At 31.4% G+C, this 21,764-nt stretch overlaps 1 protein-coding gene across 1 annotated transcript; it reads left to right on the top strand.

Moving 5' to 3' along the window:
- The first annotated feature begins 6,987 nt into the window (after positions 1-6,987).
- LOC149513633 (uncharacterized) lies at positions 6,988-7,397 on the top strand. The gene is given in 3 exon segments (XM_089747717.1): positions 6,988-7,030; positions 7,033-7,101; positions 7,104-7,397. Coding segments are annotated over 3 exon segments (204 nt in total). The 3' UTR covers positions 7,196-7,397.
- The last annotated feature ends 14,367 nt before the right edge of the window (positions 7,398-21,764 follow it).

Genomic DNA, 21,764 nt, shown 5'->3' with positions numbered 1-21,764 from the left:
GAGAATAAATCATGAGTCAAAAAATCAAAACCACCGAAACTAAATCAAATGTCAGAGAACAAAAAATGACCAAACTTAAATCATGAGTTAAAAAATGAAAATGATCGGGATTAAACTGAGTCAAAAAATGAAAACGACCCATATTAAACTACGAGTTAGAAAATAAAAAAGATCTAGATTAAACCACGAGTCAAAAAATGAAAACGATCGAGATTAAACCATGAGTCAAAAAATAAAAATGACCAGAATTAAACCCCGAGTCAAAAAATGAATACAATCGGGTTTAAATCACGAGTTAGGAAATGAAAACAATCGAGATTAAATCATGAGTCAAGAAATGACAATGACTGAGATTAAATCATGAGTCAGAAATAAAAAATGATCGAGACTACATCACTAGTCAAAAAATGAAAACGGTAAGGATTAAACCACGAGTCAAAAAATGAAAATAATCGAGATTAAACCACTAGCTAGAAAAAGGAAAAAGATTGAGATTAAACATTGAGTTAGAAAATGAAATTGATCAAAAAATGAAAAAAAATGATCGGGACTAAACCACGAGTTAGAAAATGAATGTGACTAGTTTGAATCATGAGTCAAGAAATGAAAATGACTGGGATTAAAGTACGAGTTAAAAAATAAAAACAACCTGGATTAAACCACGAGTCAGAAAATGAAAACAAGTGGGATTAACCATTAAGTCAGAAAAAAAAAATGACCTAGATTAAAGCACGAGCCAGAAAATGGAAACAACTAAGATTACACCGTGAGTCAAAAAATGGAAATGATCGGGATTAAACCACCAGTCAGAAAAAGAAAAATGAACAGGATTAAACCATGAGTCAAAAAATAAAAAATGACTGGAATTAAGCTACGAGTTAGAAAATGAAAACGGTTAAAAAATGGAAAAGAAAAATGATTGGGATTAAACCATGAGTCAGAAAATGAATGCTATCTAGTTTAAATCACAAGTCATGAAACGAAAACGATCGTGATTAAAACATGAGTCAAAAAATGAAAAATGATTGAGATTAAACCACAAGTCAAAAAAATGAAAATGACCGCGATTAAATCATAAGTCAAAAAATGAAAATGACGGGGATTAAACCATGAGTCAAAAAATGAAAACAACCCAGATTAAAGCACAAGTCAAAAAATAAAAATGACCAGGATTAAATCATGAGTCAGGGAATAAAAACGATTGGGATTATACTACCCATCAAAAAAAGAGAACTGATAGGGATTAAACCATGAGTCAAAAAATGAAAAATGGCTAAGATTAGACCACGAGTCAAAAAATGAAAATGACTATGATTATACTATGAGTCAAAAAATTGAAAATAATCTTGATTAAGCCATGAGTCAGAAAATAAAAATGAGCCAGATTAAACCATAAGTCAAAAAATGAAAACAACCAGGATTAAACCACCAGAAAAATGATCAGGATAAAACCATGGGTCAAAAAATGAAAATGATCGAGATTAAACTATGAGTCAAAAAGTGAAAATGACTGAGAATAAATCATGAGTCAAAAAATGAAAATGATCGAGATTAAACTATAAGTCAGAAAGTGAAAGTGATTGAGAATAAACCACGAGTTAGAAAATGAAAATCATAAGTCAAAAAATGAAAATGAGAGGGATTAGACCGTGTCTTAGATAATGAAAACAATCAAAATTAAATCATGAGTCAGAAAATGAAAACAACGATGATTAAATCACGAATCAAAAAAATGAAAATGACCAGGATTAAATCATGAGTCAGGGAATAAAAGCGATGGAATTAAACCGTAAGTCAAAAAATGAAAATGACCAAAATTAAATCATGAGTCAGAAAACAAAAACAACCGAGATTAAATCACGAGTCAAAAAATGAAAATGATCAAGATTAAACCATGAGTCAAAAAATGAAAATGAACGAGATTAAATCACAAGTCAGAAAATGAAAAACAATCGTCATTAAATCATGAGTCAAAGAAATGAAAATGATCAATATTAAATCATATGTCAAAAAATGAAAACTACCAAGAATAAATCATGAGTCAGAAAATCAAAACCACCGAAACTAAATCACATATCAAAGAATGAAAAATGACCGAAATTAAATCACGAGTTAAAAAATGAAAATGATCGGGATTAAACTGTGAGTCAAAAAATGAAAACGACCCGTATTAAACTACGAGTTAGAAAATAAAAAAGATCGAGATTAAACCACGAGTCAAAAAATGAAAACAACCAAGATTAAACCATGAGTCAAAAAATGAAAACGACCAGGATAAAACCACGAGTCAAAAAATGAATACAATCGGATTTAAATCATCAATTAAGAAATGAAAACAATCGGGATTAAATCATGAGTCAAGAAATAACAACGACTGAGATTAAATCACGGGTCAGAAATAAAAAGTGATCAGGATTAAATCACTAGTCAAAAAATGAAAATGATAAGGATTAAACCACGAGCCAAAAAATAAAAATGACAGAGATTAAACCACTAGCTAGAAAAAGGAAAATGATCGAGATTAAACATTGAGTCAAAAAATGAAAACGATTAGGATTAAACCACGAGTAAGAAAATGAAAACGATCGAAAAATGAAAAAAAATGATCAGGACTAAACCACGAGTTAGAAAATGAATGTGATCAGTTTGAATCATGAGTCAAAAAATGAAAATGACTGGGATTAAAGTACGAGATAAAAAATTAAAAACAACCTACATTTAACCACGAGTCAAAAAACAAAAACAAGTGGGATTACGATCGAAAAATGAAAAAAAATGATCAGGACTAAACCACGAGTTAGAAAATGAATGTGATCAGTTTGAATCATGAGTCAAAAAATGAAAATGACTGGGATTAAAGTACGAGATAAAAAATTAAAAACAACCTACATTTAACCACAAGTCAAAAAATAAAAACAAGTGGGATTAAACATTGAGTCAGAAAAAGAAAATGACCTAGATTAAAGTACGAGCTAGAAAATAGAAACAACTAAGATTAAAGCGTGAGTCAAAAAATGGAAATGATCGAGATTAAACCACCAGTCAGAAAAAGAAAAATGAACAGGATTAAACCATAAGTCAGAAATGAAAATGACTGGAATTAAGCTACGAGTTAGAAAATGAAAACGATCAAAAAATGAAAAAAAATGATTGAGATTAAACCATGAGTCAAAAAATGAATGTGATCGGGTTTAAATCTCGAGTCAAGAAATGAAAACGATCGTGATTAAAACAGGAGTCAAAAAATGAAGAATGACCAAGATTGAACCATAAGTCAAAAAAATAAAATTGATCGCGATTAAATCGTGAGTCAAAAATTGAAAACGACGAGGATTAAACCATGAGTCAAAAAATGAAAAGAACCCAGATTAAACCACATGTCAGAAAATAAAAATGAGCAAGATTAAATAACAAGTCAAAAAATGAAAATGATTGGGATTAAACTACCCATCAAAAAAAGAAAATTGATAGGGATTAAACCACAAGTCAAAAAATGAAAAACGACTACGATTAGAACATGAGTCAAAAAATGAAAATGACTATGATTAAACAATGAGTCAAAAAATGAAAATAATCCTGATTAAGCCATGAGTCAGAAAATGAAAATGAGCCAGGTTAAACAATAAGTCAAAAAATAAAAACGATCAGGATTAAACCACCAGAAAAATGATCAAGATTAAACCATGGGTCAGAAAATGAAAATGATCGAGATTAAACTATGACTCAAAAAGTGAAAATGGCTGAGAATAAACCATGAGTCAGAAAATGAAAATCATAAGTCAAAAAGTGAAAATGAGAGGGATTAGACCATGTCTTAGATAATGAAAACAACCAAAATTAAATCACGAGTCAGAAAATGAAATCAACAAGGATTAAATCACGAATCAAAAAAATGAAAATGACCAGGATTAAAGCATGAGTCAGGGAATAAAAGCAATGAGAATTAAACCATAAGTCAAAAAATGAAAATGACCAAAATTAAATCATGAGTCAGAAAACAAAAACAACCGAGATTAAACCATGAGTCAAAAAATGAAAATGACTAGAATTAAGCTACGAGTTAGAAAATGAAAATGACTAGAATTAAGCTACGAGTTAGAAAATGAAAACGATTAAAAAATGGAAAAAAAATTATTGGGATTAAACCATGAGTCAAAAAATGAATGCAATCGGGTTTAAATCATGAGTCAAGAAATGAAAACGATCGTGATTAAAACACGAGTCAAAAAATAAAGAACGATTGAGATTAAACCATAAGTCAAAAAAATGAAAATGATCGTGATTAAACCGTGAGTCAAAAATTGAAAATGACGGGGATTAAATCATGAGTCAAAAAATGAAAACAACCTAGATTAAACCACAAGTCAAAAAATGAAAATGACCAGGATTAAACGACAAGTCAAAAAATGAAAATGATTGGGATTAAACTACCCATCAAAAAAAGAAAAATGATAGGGATTAAACCATGAGTCAAAAAATGAAAAACGATCACGATTAGACCACGAGTCAAAAAATGAAAATGACTATGATTAAACAATGAGTCAAAAAATGAAAATAATCCTGATTAAGCCTTGAGTAAAAAAAAATGAGCCAGATTAAACCACAAGTCAAAAAATGAAAACAACCAGGATTAAACCACCAGTCAAAAAAAGAAAAATGATCAGGATTAAACCATGGGTCAAAAAATGAAAATGATCGAGATTAAACTATGAGTAAGAAAAATATACCATATAAGGGCTTTCCCAAGACTAACTAGTAAAAGTCCTAGAGCTAGAAGCGATCTTAGAAACCGATTGCACTCTGATAAAAAATCTCAATATCGTATTCGTTTATAAGAAAAAAAATTTTGTGTTTTCATTATGGCCTTACAGAACGACAATTACTTAAATACGTTTGTATTGCCAGAAAAGCAAAAAGGTCAACAAGTCAGGTTTCACTACAATTACTTAAAAAACATTTAGATAACTTCTTTTTTTTATTAGGTATGGCTTCAACTATTCTTCAAGCCCACCAATTAGTTAACCATAGACATATTTTAGTTAATAGTCATACAGTAGATATACCAAGTTATCGTTACAAACCTCAAAATATTATTTCAACGAGGGATGAATAAAAATCTAGAACTCTGATTGAAAATTATCTTGATTCATCCACCCATGAGGAATTACCAAAGCATTTGACCTTTTACACATTACAATATAAAGGATTAGTCAATCAAATAATAGATACAAAATGGGTTGGTTTGAAACTAAATGAATTGCTTGTCGTAGAATATTATTCTCATCAAACTTAAACCTAACTAAAATAACAAAATAAGGGTTTTGCTCCTTTTTCACCTAAGTTAAGGTTAAGTAAAGGAAGACAAGGAAAGGGATTTGAATCAAAAATTTTATTTTTCTCCTATTCATGTATGATAGATCCATAGGTAGGTTTTCATCCCCTGTACATTACTTTGCGTATTCTATATTAAAAAAAATTGAGAATAGAGAATATATATTAAAAAAAAGTCTAATTCTTTAGTATCTATTCTTATTTGATTTGATACATTGTAGTCATTTACATTAGCAAATTAGGTAAAGGTGCGAAAAGAAAGGGTTTCGAACCATCATTAAACAAAAGTCTACATAACAGTTCCAATGCTACACTTTGAACCACTCAGCCATCTCTCCTACATAATTATTATGGTCGATAACCCAAGCAAATGGCGAGTTATTTATATTAAATTGTTCAAGAGGTACTAACAATATCAATTCTAACTAGAAAACTAGCTATAAAAATAGAAAACTTTTCATCACTTTTTTCAACACTTTTTCTTTAACCTCCCAACTCGAAGAAATCTTTTTTATAAGGGGGTTGCTAAAAATAAATAATATAATACAATAAACATATACCATATATTTCTATTCATGTTTGCAAAAAAGGCACTCCCATCTTTTTTCTAATATTTCTACTAGACTGGATTAAATCAATGAATTGAAATGAATCAAATCAATTGATTGGTTTTTTTTTAGATTATGCTTAATGGATTTTTTTAGTTCATAATTCTCTTTAGGCTCTAATTCCTCATTTCTATAAGAATTCTAAATTTTTTTTCTAGTTTTAGATCTCTCAACAACAACCTCTTACTTCGTAAATCTATTACAAATTCATAAATCCTCTAAGGGATTTTTATATTTGATTATATGTTGTACACTTGCCGTGCACAAAACACAAAAAAAGGTAGTTGTTTTAATTTCATCATAGAACGGTTATTCAATTATTTTTCCTCTTTTTATCATAATTTAATCAAAACTTCTCTAATTTTGCTAATCTATCCAATCCATAGGATAAATTTTTTGATTCTTCAACTTCGATGAAATCTTAATAATTCTTTTTTCTTTTTATATTTTATTCTTATACTAATAAATTTGGATGAAATCAAATAGGATTCAAATATTTCCTTTTTTCTTGATTCTTGCCAAAAAAATTGAAGTAATGTAGAAGGCTGTATCATTTTTTTTATAGAATGGGTCTGTTTTTATGTTATTTCATACTATACGCTTCCTTTGTTTGTGATATCTTTTTTTTCTCTCACATAGGGGTAATGAAAAGAGTTATAGAATGGATTGCTACCTATGCCTAGATCGTAGATAAATGGAAATTTTATTGATAAGACCTTTTCAATTGTAGCCAATATCTTATTACGAATAATTCTAACAACTTCAAGAGAAAAAAGGGCATTTACTTATTATAGAAATGGTGTGATTTGATTATTATTGTATATATTATATATTTTTATTTTACTTTACCACTTTTAGTCTTAGGAAAAAGACACATGATTCAGAATAAAAAAAAAACTATTAGAAGAAAAAGAAATCTATGCTTGTTGAAGGTAAAGTTTATAAATAAAGCAATACCTTCTGTCGTGTATCCCCGATTAATGCAATTCAAATGCTTCAATTGTTGATTCGAGTATTGAGTGAAAAGTTACACTTATAGGTCTGTATTATGGGTCAACCCTACTACACATGTACCAATAGACGGCATAAAGGTGAAGCACTACACCTAGGAATCAACAACACGAAAACTTTGTTATTGTTATAAAAGATTCCCTTTCCTTATTCAGATTGAAACTAAGAGAAATGGTTGGGACAACAAACATCCATCTTGTTCATACTTTGGATACCCATATAACCATCGAAGATTGTTGAAGTGACTAATTCCTAAAAAAGAAGTGTTGAGAACAAAAAAATTGTTGGAGTTTACTTTATTTATCTAGTACGAACACGCTTGATGGTAAGAAAAGATTTTTTGCAAGAACTAGAGATTTCTTGTAAAAACATTAGCCCCACTCAATTCATAATGACAATATTTCAACCTTTTTTTTAATTCCGTGGACTATTCTCATTATACACATAAAGGAGGAGTCATATAGGGTGAAAATCTCACGTATGATTTTAAAACGGAGAATTCATTGAATTGAATGATGACCATAATGGATGTCGGCTCAATCCAAAAGAAATTATATGGAAGCTTTACAGAATTATTATGGAGCTATCCGACTAGAAATTGATTCGTATGATCGAAGTTATATGCTCTATAACATAGGCTTATCCACATAAGTAATGGAGAACATACAAAAGCTTTAGAATAGTATTTTCGAGCACTAGAACGAAACCCATTCTTAACATAAGCTTTTAGTAATATGACTATGATCTGTCATTACGTGTGACTATCTCCACTATAGAAATAAAAAAAGGAAAAAAAGAACAAATACACTAGTAAATAAATATGCTAGTAAATAAAATAGGCTTTCTACATATTGCATCATCCAAAAAATGATTTTCATCAACTATAACAAAAAAAGAAAAAAAATAGAAGCTTCATAGAAGTCAAAATATGAAGAAATATATATGCTTAGATACTTTATTCTATGTATAAAGGATCTAATTGATAGTGGAAGCACCGTAAAGATCAATTAGTGAGGTTTTGTGTCGATACAATAAATAAGAACAGCTTATTTATGTCTTGATATGAGATAAAAATTAGGAACCAACTTATGTAATAGAGTCGATCCCTTAAGTTATTGAGCAGCGGTGTAGCATCAGATCCTAAAGACAGTAAGTCTTTTTTATGAGAAAAAAGTCTTTTTCAAGGATTCTATATAAATTTATGTATGATATGAAACCGAGATAGTTACCTTTCAAAAAAATCTAACGGACAATAGTCCTGAAATGCCTATGCTTTATTTTTTTGAAGGTGGGAGAAAAGATAAAACTTATTATTAATTTAATCCAAATTAAAGTTTAAAGCTCATGTAATTAACCTTTTTTGGTTAACCTGAGACAAATTGATAGGATCTATGAGAAATCTCATTCAGTTGGATATATAGTAGGGTAAAAAAAAATAAGACACCAAAAGAATTGACTGCCAAGCCGTATGAGGTGAGAAACTCTTAACTACGATTCTAAAGGAAGGAATTGACCCACTTATTTCGATCGAGGAGAACAGGCCATTCGATAGGGGGATTCTGATATAGTGAAGGCTTGGTTCGATCAAGCCGTTGGGTATTGGAAACAAGCTATAGCGCTTACTCCTAGTAATTATATTGAAATGCAGAATTGGTTAAAAATCACGAGGCATTTCAAATAAGAACAAAGAGCTCTCTGTTTATTTCTTATTTTTGGAATAGAAATTCTAATTAGAAATTAGAAAATTCTATCACTATTAAATTCTATTCTTATTCTATTAAATCCATTTAATTAAATTACTTTACCATTAAAATTATTAAATTAGATTTTCTATTCAATTTGAATATTTAAATATTAAAAAATATTAATTTAATTGGAATTGTTAATTGTGTAATTGTTTATTTTTGTTGGACCCATCGGTCAGATCATTTCTCTCTAAGAAAAACCAATCAAAAAATTTCATTATATCCTTTCTAAAATCATTTTATTTCATCTGATATTTTGTAAGGATAAGTAATACACAGATATAGCAAAATAAAAAATAAATTTTTTCTGCTTCTATTGAAATGAATAAAAACCCCTCGAATGACTCAGTATCAATACTAGAATATCCCTTACTAATGAATGCTCACAAGAATTAGGATAGAGTAATATTGTTTGTTCTATCTATGCAAGACAAAAAAACTCCATCTAGGAACTTCTAATTAAGATAGGAATACAATAGATTGGTTGCACAAAAAAATTATTTTTGCACTAATGCAAGTAAAGTTCAAAAAATGTTTTATAAGATTAAAAAAGGTCCATTGAGTGCCTCATGGATATATCATAATAGATCTGAACACTTGCCTTGGATTGACTTCCAAATCATAATTGCTCTAATGAATAACTAAAGAATAAATAGATAGATGAGAGAGAAGAGAAAGAAACTAATTATAAGCATCTCTCATAAGTTCAATAATTACTTGACTGTTGGCGAGTCTCTTTGTATGTGTTGTCTGGAAAGAGGAGGACTCAATGATTATTCATTCGTCAAAACTATAAGTCAAAACTTTGGTAGATAGCAATCCCGTAAAAACTTCTTTTGAGGAATGGGCTAGGCCTGGTCATTTCTTAAGAACAATAGCTAAGGGACTTGATATTACCATTTAGATTTGGAACCTACATGCCAATCCTCACAATTTCAATAGCTATACTAATGATTTGGAGGAGATATCTCATAAAACATTTAGTGCCCATTTTGACCAACTCTCCATCATCTTTCTTTGGCTGAGCGACATGTATTTCCATGATGCTCATTTTTCCAATTATAAAGCATGGCTCAATGATCCTACTCACATTAGACCTAGTGCCCAAGAGGATTGGCCAATAGTGGGCCAAGAAATCTTGAATGGTGATGTGGGCGGGGGTTTCCAAGGAATACAAATAACCTTTGGTTTTTTTTTTAAAATTTGGTGAGCATCTTGAATAACTAGTGAATTATAACTCTATTGTACCATAATTGGTGCATTGGTCTTTGTAACCTTAATGCTTTTTGCCGGTTGGTTCCATTATCATAAAGTGGCCTAAAATTTGGCTTAGTTCCAAGATATAGAATCCATGTTAAATCACAATTTAGCAAGGCTACTAGGGCTTGGGTCTCTTTCTTGGGCAATGCATCAAGTACATGTATCTTTACCAATTAACCAATTTTTAAATGCTAGAGTAGACTATTAGCTCAAAGACTTGAATTAAACCAAGAGGGGGGTGAATTGGTTGATAATAAAATTTTCAAAAATCAACACTTAATACGCATAAATTTTGTAAAGTAATTTATCTAAGCAAATGAACACAATAAATGAAAGAAAACAAAATATAGAGATAGAGAATTAGATAACAAGATTTATAGAGGTTCGATCCTTTCTTTAGGCACCTACATCCTCTCCCTTAGCCTTACTTGCCAAGGAGTTCAATCTACTATGTGTTGAGCAAATACAACCTAGCTTTTCAAAGCTTTACACAATCAACACTAAAAGCTTTTAAGGGTTACCCTCCCCATTAAGCTCACAATCTCACAATACAAAATTTTTGAGGTATTTTACAAACTTAAAGAACCTCTCTAAGGTTGGGTGTTTGCTAACTTGAAGTACACAATAATTTTGACAAGGGAATTTAGATAAAAATTGGTACAAGAAGGATTTTTTGCACTTTTCTCTCTTTTGAACTAGTATGAATGCTTGAACAAGATGGTTGGTGGATGCAATAAGTTCTCTTAGCTCTTTTTACTCTTAATTTATGGTGAAAGCCTTCATTTATATGTAGAAAGGAGTTGATAGTCATTGCCTTGCATTTAATGCTTCAAACCTGTAAAATTTTAGATAAAAATATAGCCCTTAGGGCTTTTTAGGTATTAGGGGATCGCTCCTCTCCCATAAGGGATCGATTGGTTCAGTTGTAAAGAGACCCAAATTTGTGCAAATGAAGCCTTACTCGATCGATCAAGTAGTATACTTGATCGATCCATTCTTTGGGTGATCAATCCCCTATGTGGGGGGATCAATCCTTTTTATTGGTTTTCAAACTCATTTTGCTTTCTGTGTAAAAAAATAGATCCCTTTCTTGATCGATCCCATGCTTAGGTGATTGATCCTCTATGTGGGGAGATCGATCACTTTTGTTGGTTTTTAAATGAGGTTAGCATTTTGTGTAAAAAAAAGAGATCGTTTCATTTAATGGAGGGATCGATCAGGTAAGTATGAAACCCAACCAATCAATCCCTATAGGGAGGGGATCGATTGGTTCTTGACAAAATTTCACAAGTTAAGCTACTAGAACAAAAATGGATCGATCCCTTTGGCTAGAGGATCGATCTAGCAAGGGAGGGGATTGATCCCTTCTATCAAAATATGCCTTGAACCATTTCTTTTTGAGAAATTGTCTTTTTTAGTTCCTAAATGAATTTTGGCAAGAAAGAAGGCTGGAAAAATGTTCAATTTAAGATTAGGAGAGTTTGATTCAAGTTAAGCAACATTTTTTTTCTCAAATCAAAACTTTTAATCAATTCAAAGCCAATAATCTCCCCTATTTTGATATGACAAAACCTAGTGAAATTTTTGCTTAAAAACATTTTTCCATTTGAAAACAAGCTCCCCTTAAATTTAAGCATAAAAGAAAGAGATTTTAAAACAACTAAGAACAATGTCAATATCATCAAGTAGAAATTTTGCATACCATCAAGATCATCAATCAAATAGAAATTTTTCATACCATTGCCTCTCCTTTTTTTTGTCATAGCAAAAAGGATGAAGTCAATCAAAGGGGGATAGAAATCAATTTAAGGCCATACCAACTCAATTTGACAACTTAAGTTCATACTAATCTCAATATCAAGCAATATACCAATCATCAAGCAATACGCCACTATCATAAGCCACAAGTTCACAAGCCAAATTTCAAAGTGCTATAACAAATATTCATAATGAAAAATTACATTAATATAAACATGAAATGCCAAAGTTTGATAACAAACCATAATGCAAAGTATTTTTAAAGAAAAAATTTACAACATAAAAAGATGTGGGAAAACATATGAGGAATTGGCATTGGGATGGCTTATTAAGGAAGAGGTGGAGAATAAAGAGAATGAAGAGGATGTTGCCCCATTTATTGTGCAAATTGGATGTGCTCAATGTTAGCTCTAACTTGGTAAACCTAAGAAACTAGCTCATTTTGAGTCACTTTCATGTTTTCTAATTGAGAATTCATAATCCCAATCATAGAATGTAAACTGTTCATTTGAAGCATAAGCATTTCTAAAACTCCTTGGGTATCAAATGATGGGGTAGAGGGTTCACCTTGAGGTGCAAAAAGAATATCTAAAATTTTATGCTCTTTACCCTTTTCTTGTATAGCCCTAATATTAGGTTTTCTAACCCATAAGCCTGCTGTATTTTGAACATATCCCATACTATGCAGAGAAAGAGCACCAAGAACACTAAATGGATCATTGAACACCATCTCTTTATCATCTCAAGTATTAATAACCAATTTCCTCAAAAGATTATTGATTGCAAACCCATATACTAAGGTGTAGTCTCCATTTTACACTACCCTCATCATATCACTGAAAATAAAATACACTAGATTGGGTTTTTGCATATTTTTGATCTTGTACATCCACCAGTAATCTTGTTTTCTAATGGTTGAGTATTGAGTGCCAAAAGGTGCCAATACATGAGTGACAACAAGATGTAGTAACCTATCATCCATTGACAGCCTAGTGGCTTAAATAAGAGCAACTCTTAAATTGTCATTTCTAAATATGTCTTAAGCTAGTTCTAACATGTCACACCTAGTGTTGGTGTCTCCTTCATCATCTATCATGAATACTTTAGCCAACAATTGCTCGGTAACCATAATTTATTTACCCATTACATAGGTTTTAAATCTATTAGGATAATATCTATGTGACCTTTCAATTTCAATACAACTAGCATTGCTATAGAACACATTCACTAGATTCTCAAACAAAAGTCCATTTATACATAAGTCTCTCAAATGCATGTAAATAAGGAAATTCAAAAGATTGTAAGAATTGAACAAAAATTACCCTTTCATGCTTGACTTCTCTACGAGCAAAATGTGTTTCATACCTCTCCTTAGCATCAGGATTGATAAAATTTTGATTGAATGAAGGTCTCATTGATGAACTAGAAGCCTCCCTTGGGGGATTCTTTCTTTTTTCAGCACTTACTTTAGTCTTTAGAGCCATGAAAATAATGGAATAATGGAAATAGGTAGGCTTGAGTGAAATTGATGAGAGAATTGGTGATTGTAAATGATTAGTAGTAGAATATGTTTGAGAGAGGCAAGAAGGATAAGTGAATGTGGTAGTTTCAAAAGTGGATCAATTTTTTAGAGTGAGAAGAATGAGTGGAGATTTTTGTGTGATTTGATGATTTTTAAGGATGATTTTTGCAAGAACCAAGTAGAAATGAAGTAATTTACAAAAGATTTGGGTTAATAGTGATCAATTTTGAGTGAGAATGGGGTAAAATTTCCTAAGGTTTGAAGACAATAAGTTTGGGGAAGAAAAAGAACAGATGAGAGGGCTGAAATGATCAACCAAGAAGGAAGGGACCTGATTTTGAGAAACCAAAATGGCGCACATAAAGCCAATTATGCATGACCTAATCAATCAGTTATAAAGGGGATCGATCATGCATGGTTTTGCATTAGACTGATCAATCGATTATGAAGGGGGATCGATCGATTCTTCACATTTTCAACTAAGTTTGGCTACTAGATAGAGAGCCAATCGATCCGATCTAAGGGGGGTCGATCGATTCTGAATGTTTTCCCTTTTAATTTAGCTATTGGAAGAATAACCAATCGATCCAGTCCAAATAGGGATCGATCAATTTTGGTTGTAGCATTTTTTTTAAATAATTTAAAAACCATACAACATGAACATTCAAATATGCATCATACAATCATACACAAGATTAAATATATATATTAAGATAAATAAATATTTGATCAATTAAGGTAGCAACATTCATCATACCATCAAGAAATTCATTTCAAAGAGCATTCATCATAACAAGTTTACCTCTAATTGCATAAAATATATCCTTATCAAGAGATTTTGTGAAAAATATCAACTAATTGATGCAAGGTATCAACATATTCAAGCACAATATCACCTTTTTGAACATGATCTCTAATAAAGTGATGCCTAATTTCAATATGCTTGATTCTAGAATGTTGAATTGGATTTTTGGTGAGATTGATGGCACTAGTATTATCACATTTAATGAGAATATGATCCATGGTAATTCCAAAATCCTTCAATTATTGCTTAATCCATAAAACTTGAGCACAACAACTATCGGCTGCTACATATTCAGCTTCGGTTATAGATTAAGCAACACTATTTTGTTTCTTAGAGAACAATGATATGAGCATATTCCCAAACAATTGACAAGTATCGGAAGTGCTCTTTCTATTAATTTTGCAAACACCAAAATCTGAATCAGAATAGGCATGCAAAGCAAAAGATGAAATTTTTGGATACCATAATACTAGATTAGGAATGTCCTTAAGATATCTAAAAATTCTTTTGATAGCAAATAAATGTGATTCTCTAGGTGATGATTGAAATCTAGCACACAAGCATACACTAAACATTATATCCTATCTACTTGTAGTAAGATATAGCAATGAACTAATCATAGACCTATATAATTTAGAGTCAATACATTTACCTCATTTATCTTTGTCAAGTTTTGTTGAATGCTCACATGTGTTGAGCAAGGCTTTGATTCTTCCAATCCAAACCTTATAGCAAATCCTTGATGTATTTGGCTTGATTGATGAAGGTACCATCTTTGTTTGCTTTACTTGCAATCCCAAGAAGAATGTAAGTTCTCCCATCATGCTCATTTCAAATTCACCTTACATAGTCTTAGCAAATTCTTGACAAAGAACTTCATTAATAGCACCAAATATGATATCATCAACATAAACTTGCACTATGAGAATGTCTTTTCCTTTCGTTTTAATAAAAAGTGTAGTATCAATCTTTCCTCTATTAAAATCATTTTCAATTAAAAATTTTGACAATCTTTCAAACCAAGCTCTAGGAGCTTGTTTTAAACCATGTTAAGCTTTTGCCAATTTATAAACATGATTTGGAAATTTAGGATTTTCAAAATTGAGAGGTTGCTCTACATACACCTCTTCATTTATAAAACCATTTAGAAATGCACTCTTAACATCCATTTGAAAAAGCTTGAAATTTTTTAAACATACAAATACAAGCATTCTAATGGCTTTTAACCCTGCAACCGGGCCATAGGTTTCATCATAATCAATTCCTTCTTCTTGACTATAACCTTGAGCTACCAATCTAGCTTTTCTTCTAACAACATTGCCATGCTTTTCCATTTTATTCCTAAAAACCCATTTGGTGCCTATAGTGGGATGATCACTAAGCCTAGGTACAAGATTCCACGTTTGGCTCCTTTCAAATTGGTTCAATTTCTCTTGCATGGCCAATATCCAATGATCATATCCTAAAGCTTCATCTATATTCTTAGGTTCAATATGAGATAGGAAAGCAACATAATTACACACATTATAAGAAGATATAGTTCTTAACCCTTAAGTTTGATCACCAATAATCTCACTATCATTGACATATCTCTTTTTTCTATGCTGATTTGGCTCTTTCTCTATATGTTATGGCTCCTCTAGAAACTCATCATCTTTCTTTTGAATGTTCTCCTCAATGTCAAGTGATACATCATTGATATTTTCTTGAAGTATACCTATATCACCATCATCAAGAGACACTTTCCTCGGAGGTGGATTAAATTCATCAAAGATAACATGTATAGACTTTTCAACCACTAATGTTCTTTTATTAAAGACTCTATAGGCTTTTGAATTCAAAAAATATCCTAGGAAAATGCCTTCATCACTTTTTGCATCAAATTTTCCAAGATCATCTTTTTCATTGTTCAAAACAAAACATTTGCAACCAAAAGGATGAAAATAACCTTTGTTAGGCCTTTTTCCTTTAAAAAGTTCATAGAGAGTTTTCTTTAAAATTGGCCAAATCATAGCTCTATTAATAATATAACAAGAGGTATTTATGGCTTCCACCCAAAAATATCTAGGTAAATTATTTTCACAAAGCATGGTTCTAGCCATTTCTTTTAAAGTCTTAACTTTTTTTCTACTACTCTATTTTTTGAAGAATTCTATAAGCAAAAAAATTGTGGCTAATACCATTTTCACTACAAAACACATTAAAGCAAAGATTTTCAAATTCTTTTCTATGATCACTTCTAATACTAAAAATTGAATAGCCTTTCTCATCTTGTATTTGCTTGTTAAAAGTGATGAATTTTTCCAAAGCTTCATTCTTTGAATGCAAAAAGAGAACCTATGTGAATCTAGTAAAGTCATCAATAATAACAAACCCATATTGTTTTCCACCAAGACTCATTGTCCTAGTAAGACCAAAAAGATCAATAGGAAGTAGTTGAAGAAATCTAGTAGTTGAAATACAATTCTTAGGTTTGAAAGAGACTTTTCTATGTTTTCCTTGAGCACATGCATCACAAACCTTATCATTTTCTTATTTCAATCTTGGTAAACCAATAACCAAATCATTTTGAGAAAGTTTTGAAATTACATGCATACTTGCATGTCCAAGTCTTCTATGCCAAATCCAGCTTTCATTTTCTTTTTTAGCTATAAAACAAACATTTTTAGAGGAAAGATCATCTAGATGCACTACATAAATATTTCCTTAACGATGTCCAACAAAAACAAGTTTGTTAGTTTTGATATCAATCACTTGACAGTACATGGATTCAAACACAACTCTAAGTCCTTTGTCACGTAATTGACTAATACTAAGTAAGTTATGCTTAAGTCCTTTTACAAGTAAAACATTTTCAATAGTAGTAGAAGAATTGTTACCAATAGAGCCAATCCCTTCAATTTGGCCTTTAGAGTTGTCACCAAATGTAACATCTCTTTCACTTTTAGCTTTTAAGTCCTTAAAAAGACTCTTGTCTCTGGTCATGTGTTTTGAGCATCCACTATCAAGGTACCATGGATTGTTCTTGCTTGAATTTACCTTGTAGTAATGCTCATCCACCTATAAAAGTACAATTAATTTTACTTTGGATACCAAAACTTTCTTGGGTCCTTAAGTGTTAGTCTAACAATTTTTATGCCTTTTGGAATCCACTTCATTTTGGTAACCTCATCTTAAAACATGCTAACTCCTTTTGGAATCCACGCTCTCCTAATGAGTTTATCCCTATAAGTGACTTTCTTCAAGGAACAATATTGTATAGAATGACCCAATTTATGACAATATGCACATATGCTAGATGAATCATTTGGCTTAACATAAAAATTCTTTAAATGAGTCTCTTTGTTGCCACCATTATAGCCTAATCCATCTTTATCAAAGAATGCTCTTTGTGTTTCAAGCATGTCATTGAGCTTTTGATGTCCGATATAAAATCTAGAAAATGAGTTATGCAAATTTTCATTTTTCTTAGTCAAATCATTGACATTCAACTTTAAGAGCTCAATTTTCTTTTCTAAGTCAACCTTTGCTTTAGTCAAGAGTTCATTTTCTAGTTTCAACTTAGAGATCATTTTCCTATATTTCATGTTCATGTTCTCAAATTCTATGGCTAATTCATCATAAGCATCTTACAACTCATCAAATGCATATGAATTTAAATTATATGGATTAGAAGTTACCTTGGGCTCATCAAGAGCCATGAGACATAGATTGGCTACTTTTTTCTAATTTGATTCATCTTCAGAGAAGTCACTATCACTCTATGTTGCAACTATTACTTTCTTTTTTGGCTTTGTCATGTTTTACTTCTTCCACAAAAGATAATTAAATTTAATATGACCCGGTTTATTACAGTCATAGCAAATAATCTGCTCCATTTCTCTTCTACTTGATTCTCCTTTAATCATTTCCCTTTGTGGTCTTCTTCTATTTGAAGACTTTTTCATCCTTATGAACTTTCTGAATCTTTTTACAAACATGGCGATCTCTTTATCTTCATCATCCTTTTCTTGTCCAAAATTTTCTTCATCTTTTTGAAAGGTTGATTTGATAGCAATACCACCTTTCTTAATTGGTTCTTGTCCCTTTTTTAGTTTTATCTCATAAATAAAAAGAGAACCCATTAGTTCATCTAAAAAGAGTATGTGAGGATATTTGGATTCTTCAATGGCTGTCACTTTAGCTTCTTAACTATTTAGTAAACTATTAAAAAAGTTTTTCACTAACTCCACATTTGAGTAAGTCTTCCCAAGAGCTTTCAAATCATTAATGATGTCGGTGAAGCAGTTTGATATTTCACTAATGGTTTCATCTGGTTTCATCTTAATTAACTTATAATCATGAGTGAGCATGCCAATTTTTGTCTCTTTTACTTAATTTATGCCTTCATGAGTGATAGCTAGCTTATCTCAAATTTCTTTTATATTTTCACACAAAGAAACTCTATTGTACTCATTAAGCCCCAATGCACAAAAGAGTGTATGCATTGCTTTGGTATTGAGTTAAGCCACCTTCATATCATTGATATCCCATTCACTCTCTTGCTTGATCACCTCTCTACCATCCACCATCTTCATTAGAATTTGAAGACCATTTACAATGACCCTTCAAACTTCATAGTCATTAGCTTGAATGAACAATCTCATCCTAGTCTTTCAATAGGAGTAGTTGTCACTAATAAAGAGAGGAGGTCTTACAATTAAATGGCTTTCACTTTCAAGAGATATAGCAACTATTTCATTTGCCATGAGACAAACTTCTTATTGCCCACTGTATTTGATGTAGCTTAAGAATGGTTGTTCCACATTGATCATCATTTTTTTTAGCCATTTTTAGGATCACTCTTACGTTGTTAGACCTACAAAAAAAGAGTACTAACTTTGATACTAATTGTTAGCTCAAATACTTGAATTAAACTAAAAGGGGGGTCAATTGATTGATAATAAAATTTTTAAAAATCAACACTTAATAAGCACAAATTCTGTAAAGTAATTTATCTAAGAAAATGAACATAATAAATGAAAGTAAACAAGAGATAGAGATAGAGAATTAGACACCAAGATTTATAGAGGTTTGATCTTTTTTTTAGGCACCTACATCATCTCCCTTAGCCTCACTTGCCAAGGAGTTCAATCCACTATGTGTTGAACAAATACAACCTACCTTCTCAAAGCTTTACATAATCAATACTATAAACTCTTAAGGGTTATCCTCGCCCTTAAGCTCAAAATCTCACAATACAAAGTTTTTGAGGTGTTTTGCAAACTTAAAGAACCTCTCCAAGGTTGGGTGTTTGCTAACTTGAAGTACACAATAATTTTTACAAGAAAATTTAGAGAAAAACTAATACAAGAAGGATTTTCTGCACTTTTCTCTCTTTTAAACTGGTATGAATGCTCGAACAAAATGGTTAGTGGATGCAATAAGTTCTCTAGCTTTTTTTACTCTTCATCTATAGTGGAAGCCTTCATTTATATGTAGGAAAGAGTTGATAGCCATTGCCTTGCATTTAATGCTTTAAACCTATAAAATTTTAGACAAAAATATAGCCATTGAGGCTTTTTGAGCATCAGGGGATCGATCCCCTCCCATAGGGGATTGATTGGTTCAGTTATAGAGAGACCCAAATTTGTGCAAGAGAAGCCTTACTCGATTGATCAGGTAGTATACCTGATTGATCCATTCTTAGGATGATCGATCCTTTATGTGGAGGGATCGATCCCTTTTGTTGGTTTTCAAACTCATTTTACTTTTTGTGTAAAAAATAGATCGATCCCTTTAAAAGAGGGATCAATCTCATGCTTAGGTGATAGATCCCCTATGTGGGGGGATCAATCCCTTTTGTTAGTTTTTAAATGAGGTTAGCAATCTGTGTAAAAATAAAAAGATCGATCCCTTTAATAAATGGATTGATCAGGTAAGCATGAAACCCTACCAATCAATCCCCACAGGGAGGGGATAGATTGGTTCTTGCTAAAATTTCACAAGTTAAAATTTTGGAACAAAAATGGATTAATCCCTTTGGCTAAGGGATTGATCTAGTAAGGGAGGGGCTCAATCCCTTCCCTTAAGGGATCGATTCCTTCTATCAAAATATGCCTTAAACTATTTTGTTTTAAGAAATTGTCTTATTTTAGTTCCTAAATGAATTTTGGCAAGATAAAAGGCTCGAAAAATGTTCAATTTAAGATTAGGAAAGTTTGATTCAAGTTAGATAAATTTTTGTTTTGTCAAATCAAAACTTTTAATCAATTTAAGCCTAACATAAACCCTAAAGAGATCCCACTTCCCCATGAATTTATCTTGAATCATGATCTTTTGGCTCAACTTTATCCCAGTTTTGTCAAGGGTGCAACCCCATTTTTTACCTTGAATTGGTCAAAATATGCGAAATTTCTTACTTTTTGTGGAGGATTAGATCCAGTGACTGAGGGTCTATGGTTGACTAATATTGCATACCATCATTTAGCTATTGTAATTTTTTTCCTAATAGTGGGTCACATATATAGGACCAACTGGGGCATTGGGCATGGCTTAAAAGACATTTTAAAGGCTCATAAAGGTCCATTTATAGGCCAAAGCCATAAAAGACTATACGAAATCCTAACAACATCATGGCATGCTCAATTATCTCTTAACATAACTATGTTAGGCTTTTTAACCATTGTTGTAGCTCACCATATGTATTCCACGCCCTCTTATCCATATCTAGCTATTGACTATGGTACACAACTGTCATTTTTCACACATCACATATGGATCATTGGATTTCTCATAATGGTTATTATTGCGCATGTAGCCATTTTTATAGTAAGAGACTATGATCCAACTACTCGATACAATGATCTATTAGGTTGTGTCTTTAGGCCTCGTGATGCAATCATATCACATCTCAACTGGGTATATATATTTCTAGGCTTTCATAGTTTTGGTTTGTATATTCATAAAGATACCATGAATGTTTTAGGGCATCTACAAGATATGTTTTTAGATATCGCTATACAATTACAACCCATCTTTGCTCAATGGATACAAAACACCCATACTTTAAAACTCGGTGCAACGACTCCTAGTGTAACAATGAGCACCAGTTTGACATAGGGAGGCAGTGATTTAATGGCAGTAGGTGGTAAAGTTGCTTTGTTACCTATTTCATTAGGAATCGTAGATTTTTTTTATACATCACATTCATGCATTTATGATTCATATGACGGTATTGATGCTCCTGAAAGGTGTTTTATTCTCTCACAGATCACATTTGATATCGAATAAAGTAAATTTTGATTTCATTTCTCTTGTGATAGGCCTAGAAAAGAGGGGACATGTCAAGTATCTGCTTAAGATCATGTCTTTTTAAGACTATTCTGGATGTACAATTCAATTTCGATAGTAATATTCCATTTCAGTTAGAAAATACAGTCAGATGTTTGGGGTAGTATAAGTAATCAATGGGTGGTAACTCATATTATAGAAGGAAATTTTATGCCAAGTTCATTACTATTAAAGGGTCCGTAATTTCTTATGGGCACAAGCATCCTAGGTAATTCAGTTTTATGGTTCTTCAGTATTTGCATATAGCCTTCTTTTCTTAGGTGCTCATTTTGTATCGACTTTTAGTTTAATGTTTCTATTTAGCAAATGTGGTTATTGGCAAGAACTTATTGAATTTATCATTTAGGGTCATAATAAATTAAAAGTTGCTCTTGCTACTTAGCCTAAAGCCT

The sequence above is a fragment of the Durio zibethinus genome, chromosome 18, assembly GCF_047325235.1.
Source record: "Durio zibethinus cultivar Kanyao isolate XHJ-2024 chromosome 18, ASM4732523v1, whole genome shotgun sequence".
Taxonomy (NCBI): domain Eukaryota; kingdom Viridiplantae; phylum Streptophyta; class Magnoliopsida; order Malvales; family Malvaceae; genus Durio; species Durio zibethinus.
Note: the sequence above shows the minus strand (reverse complement) of the source record. Positions and strands in the feature narration are given on the sequence as shown.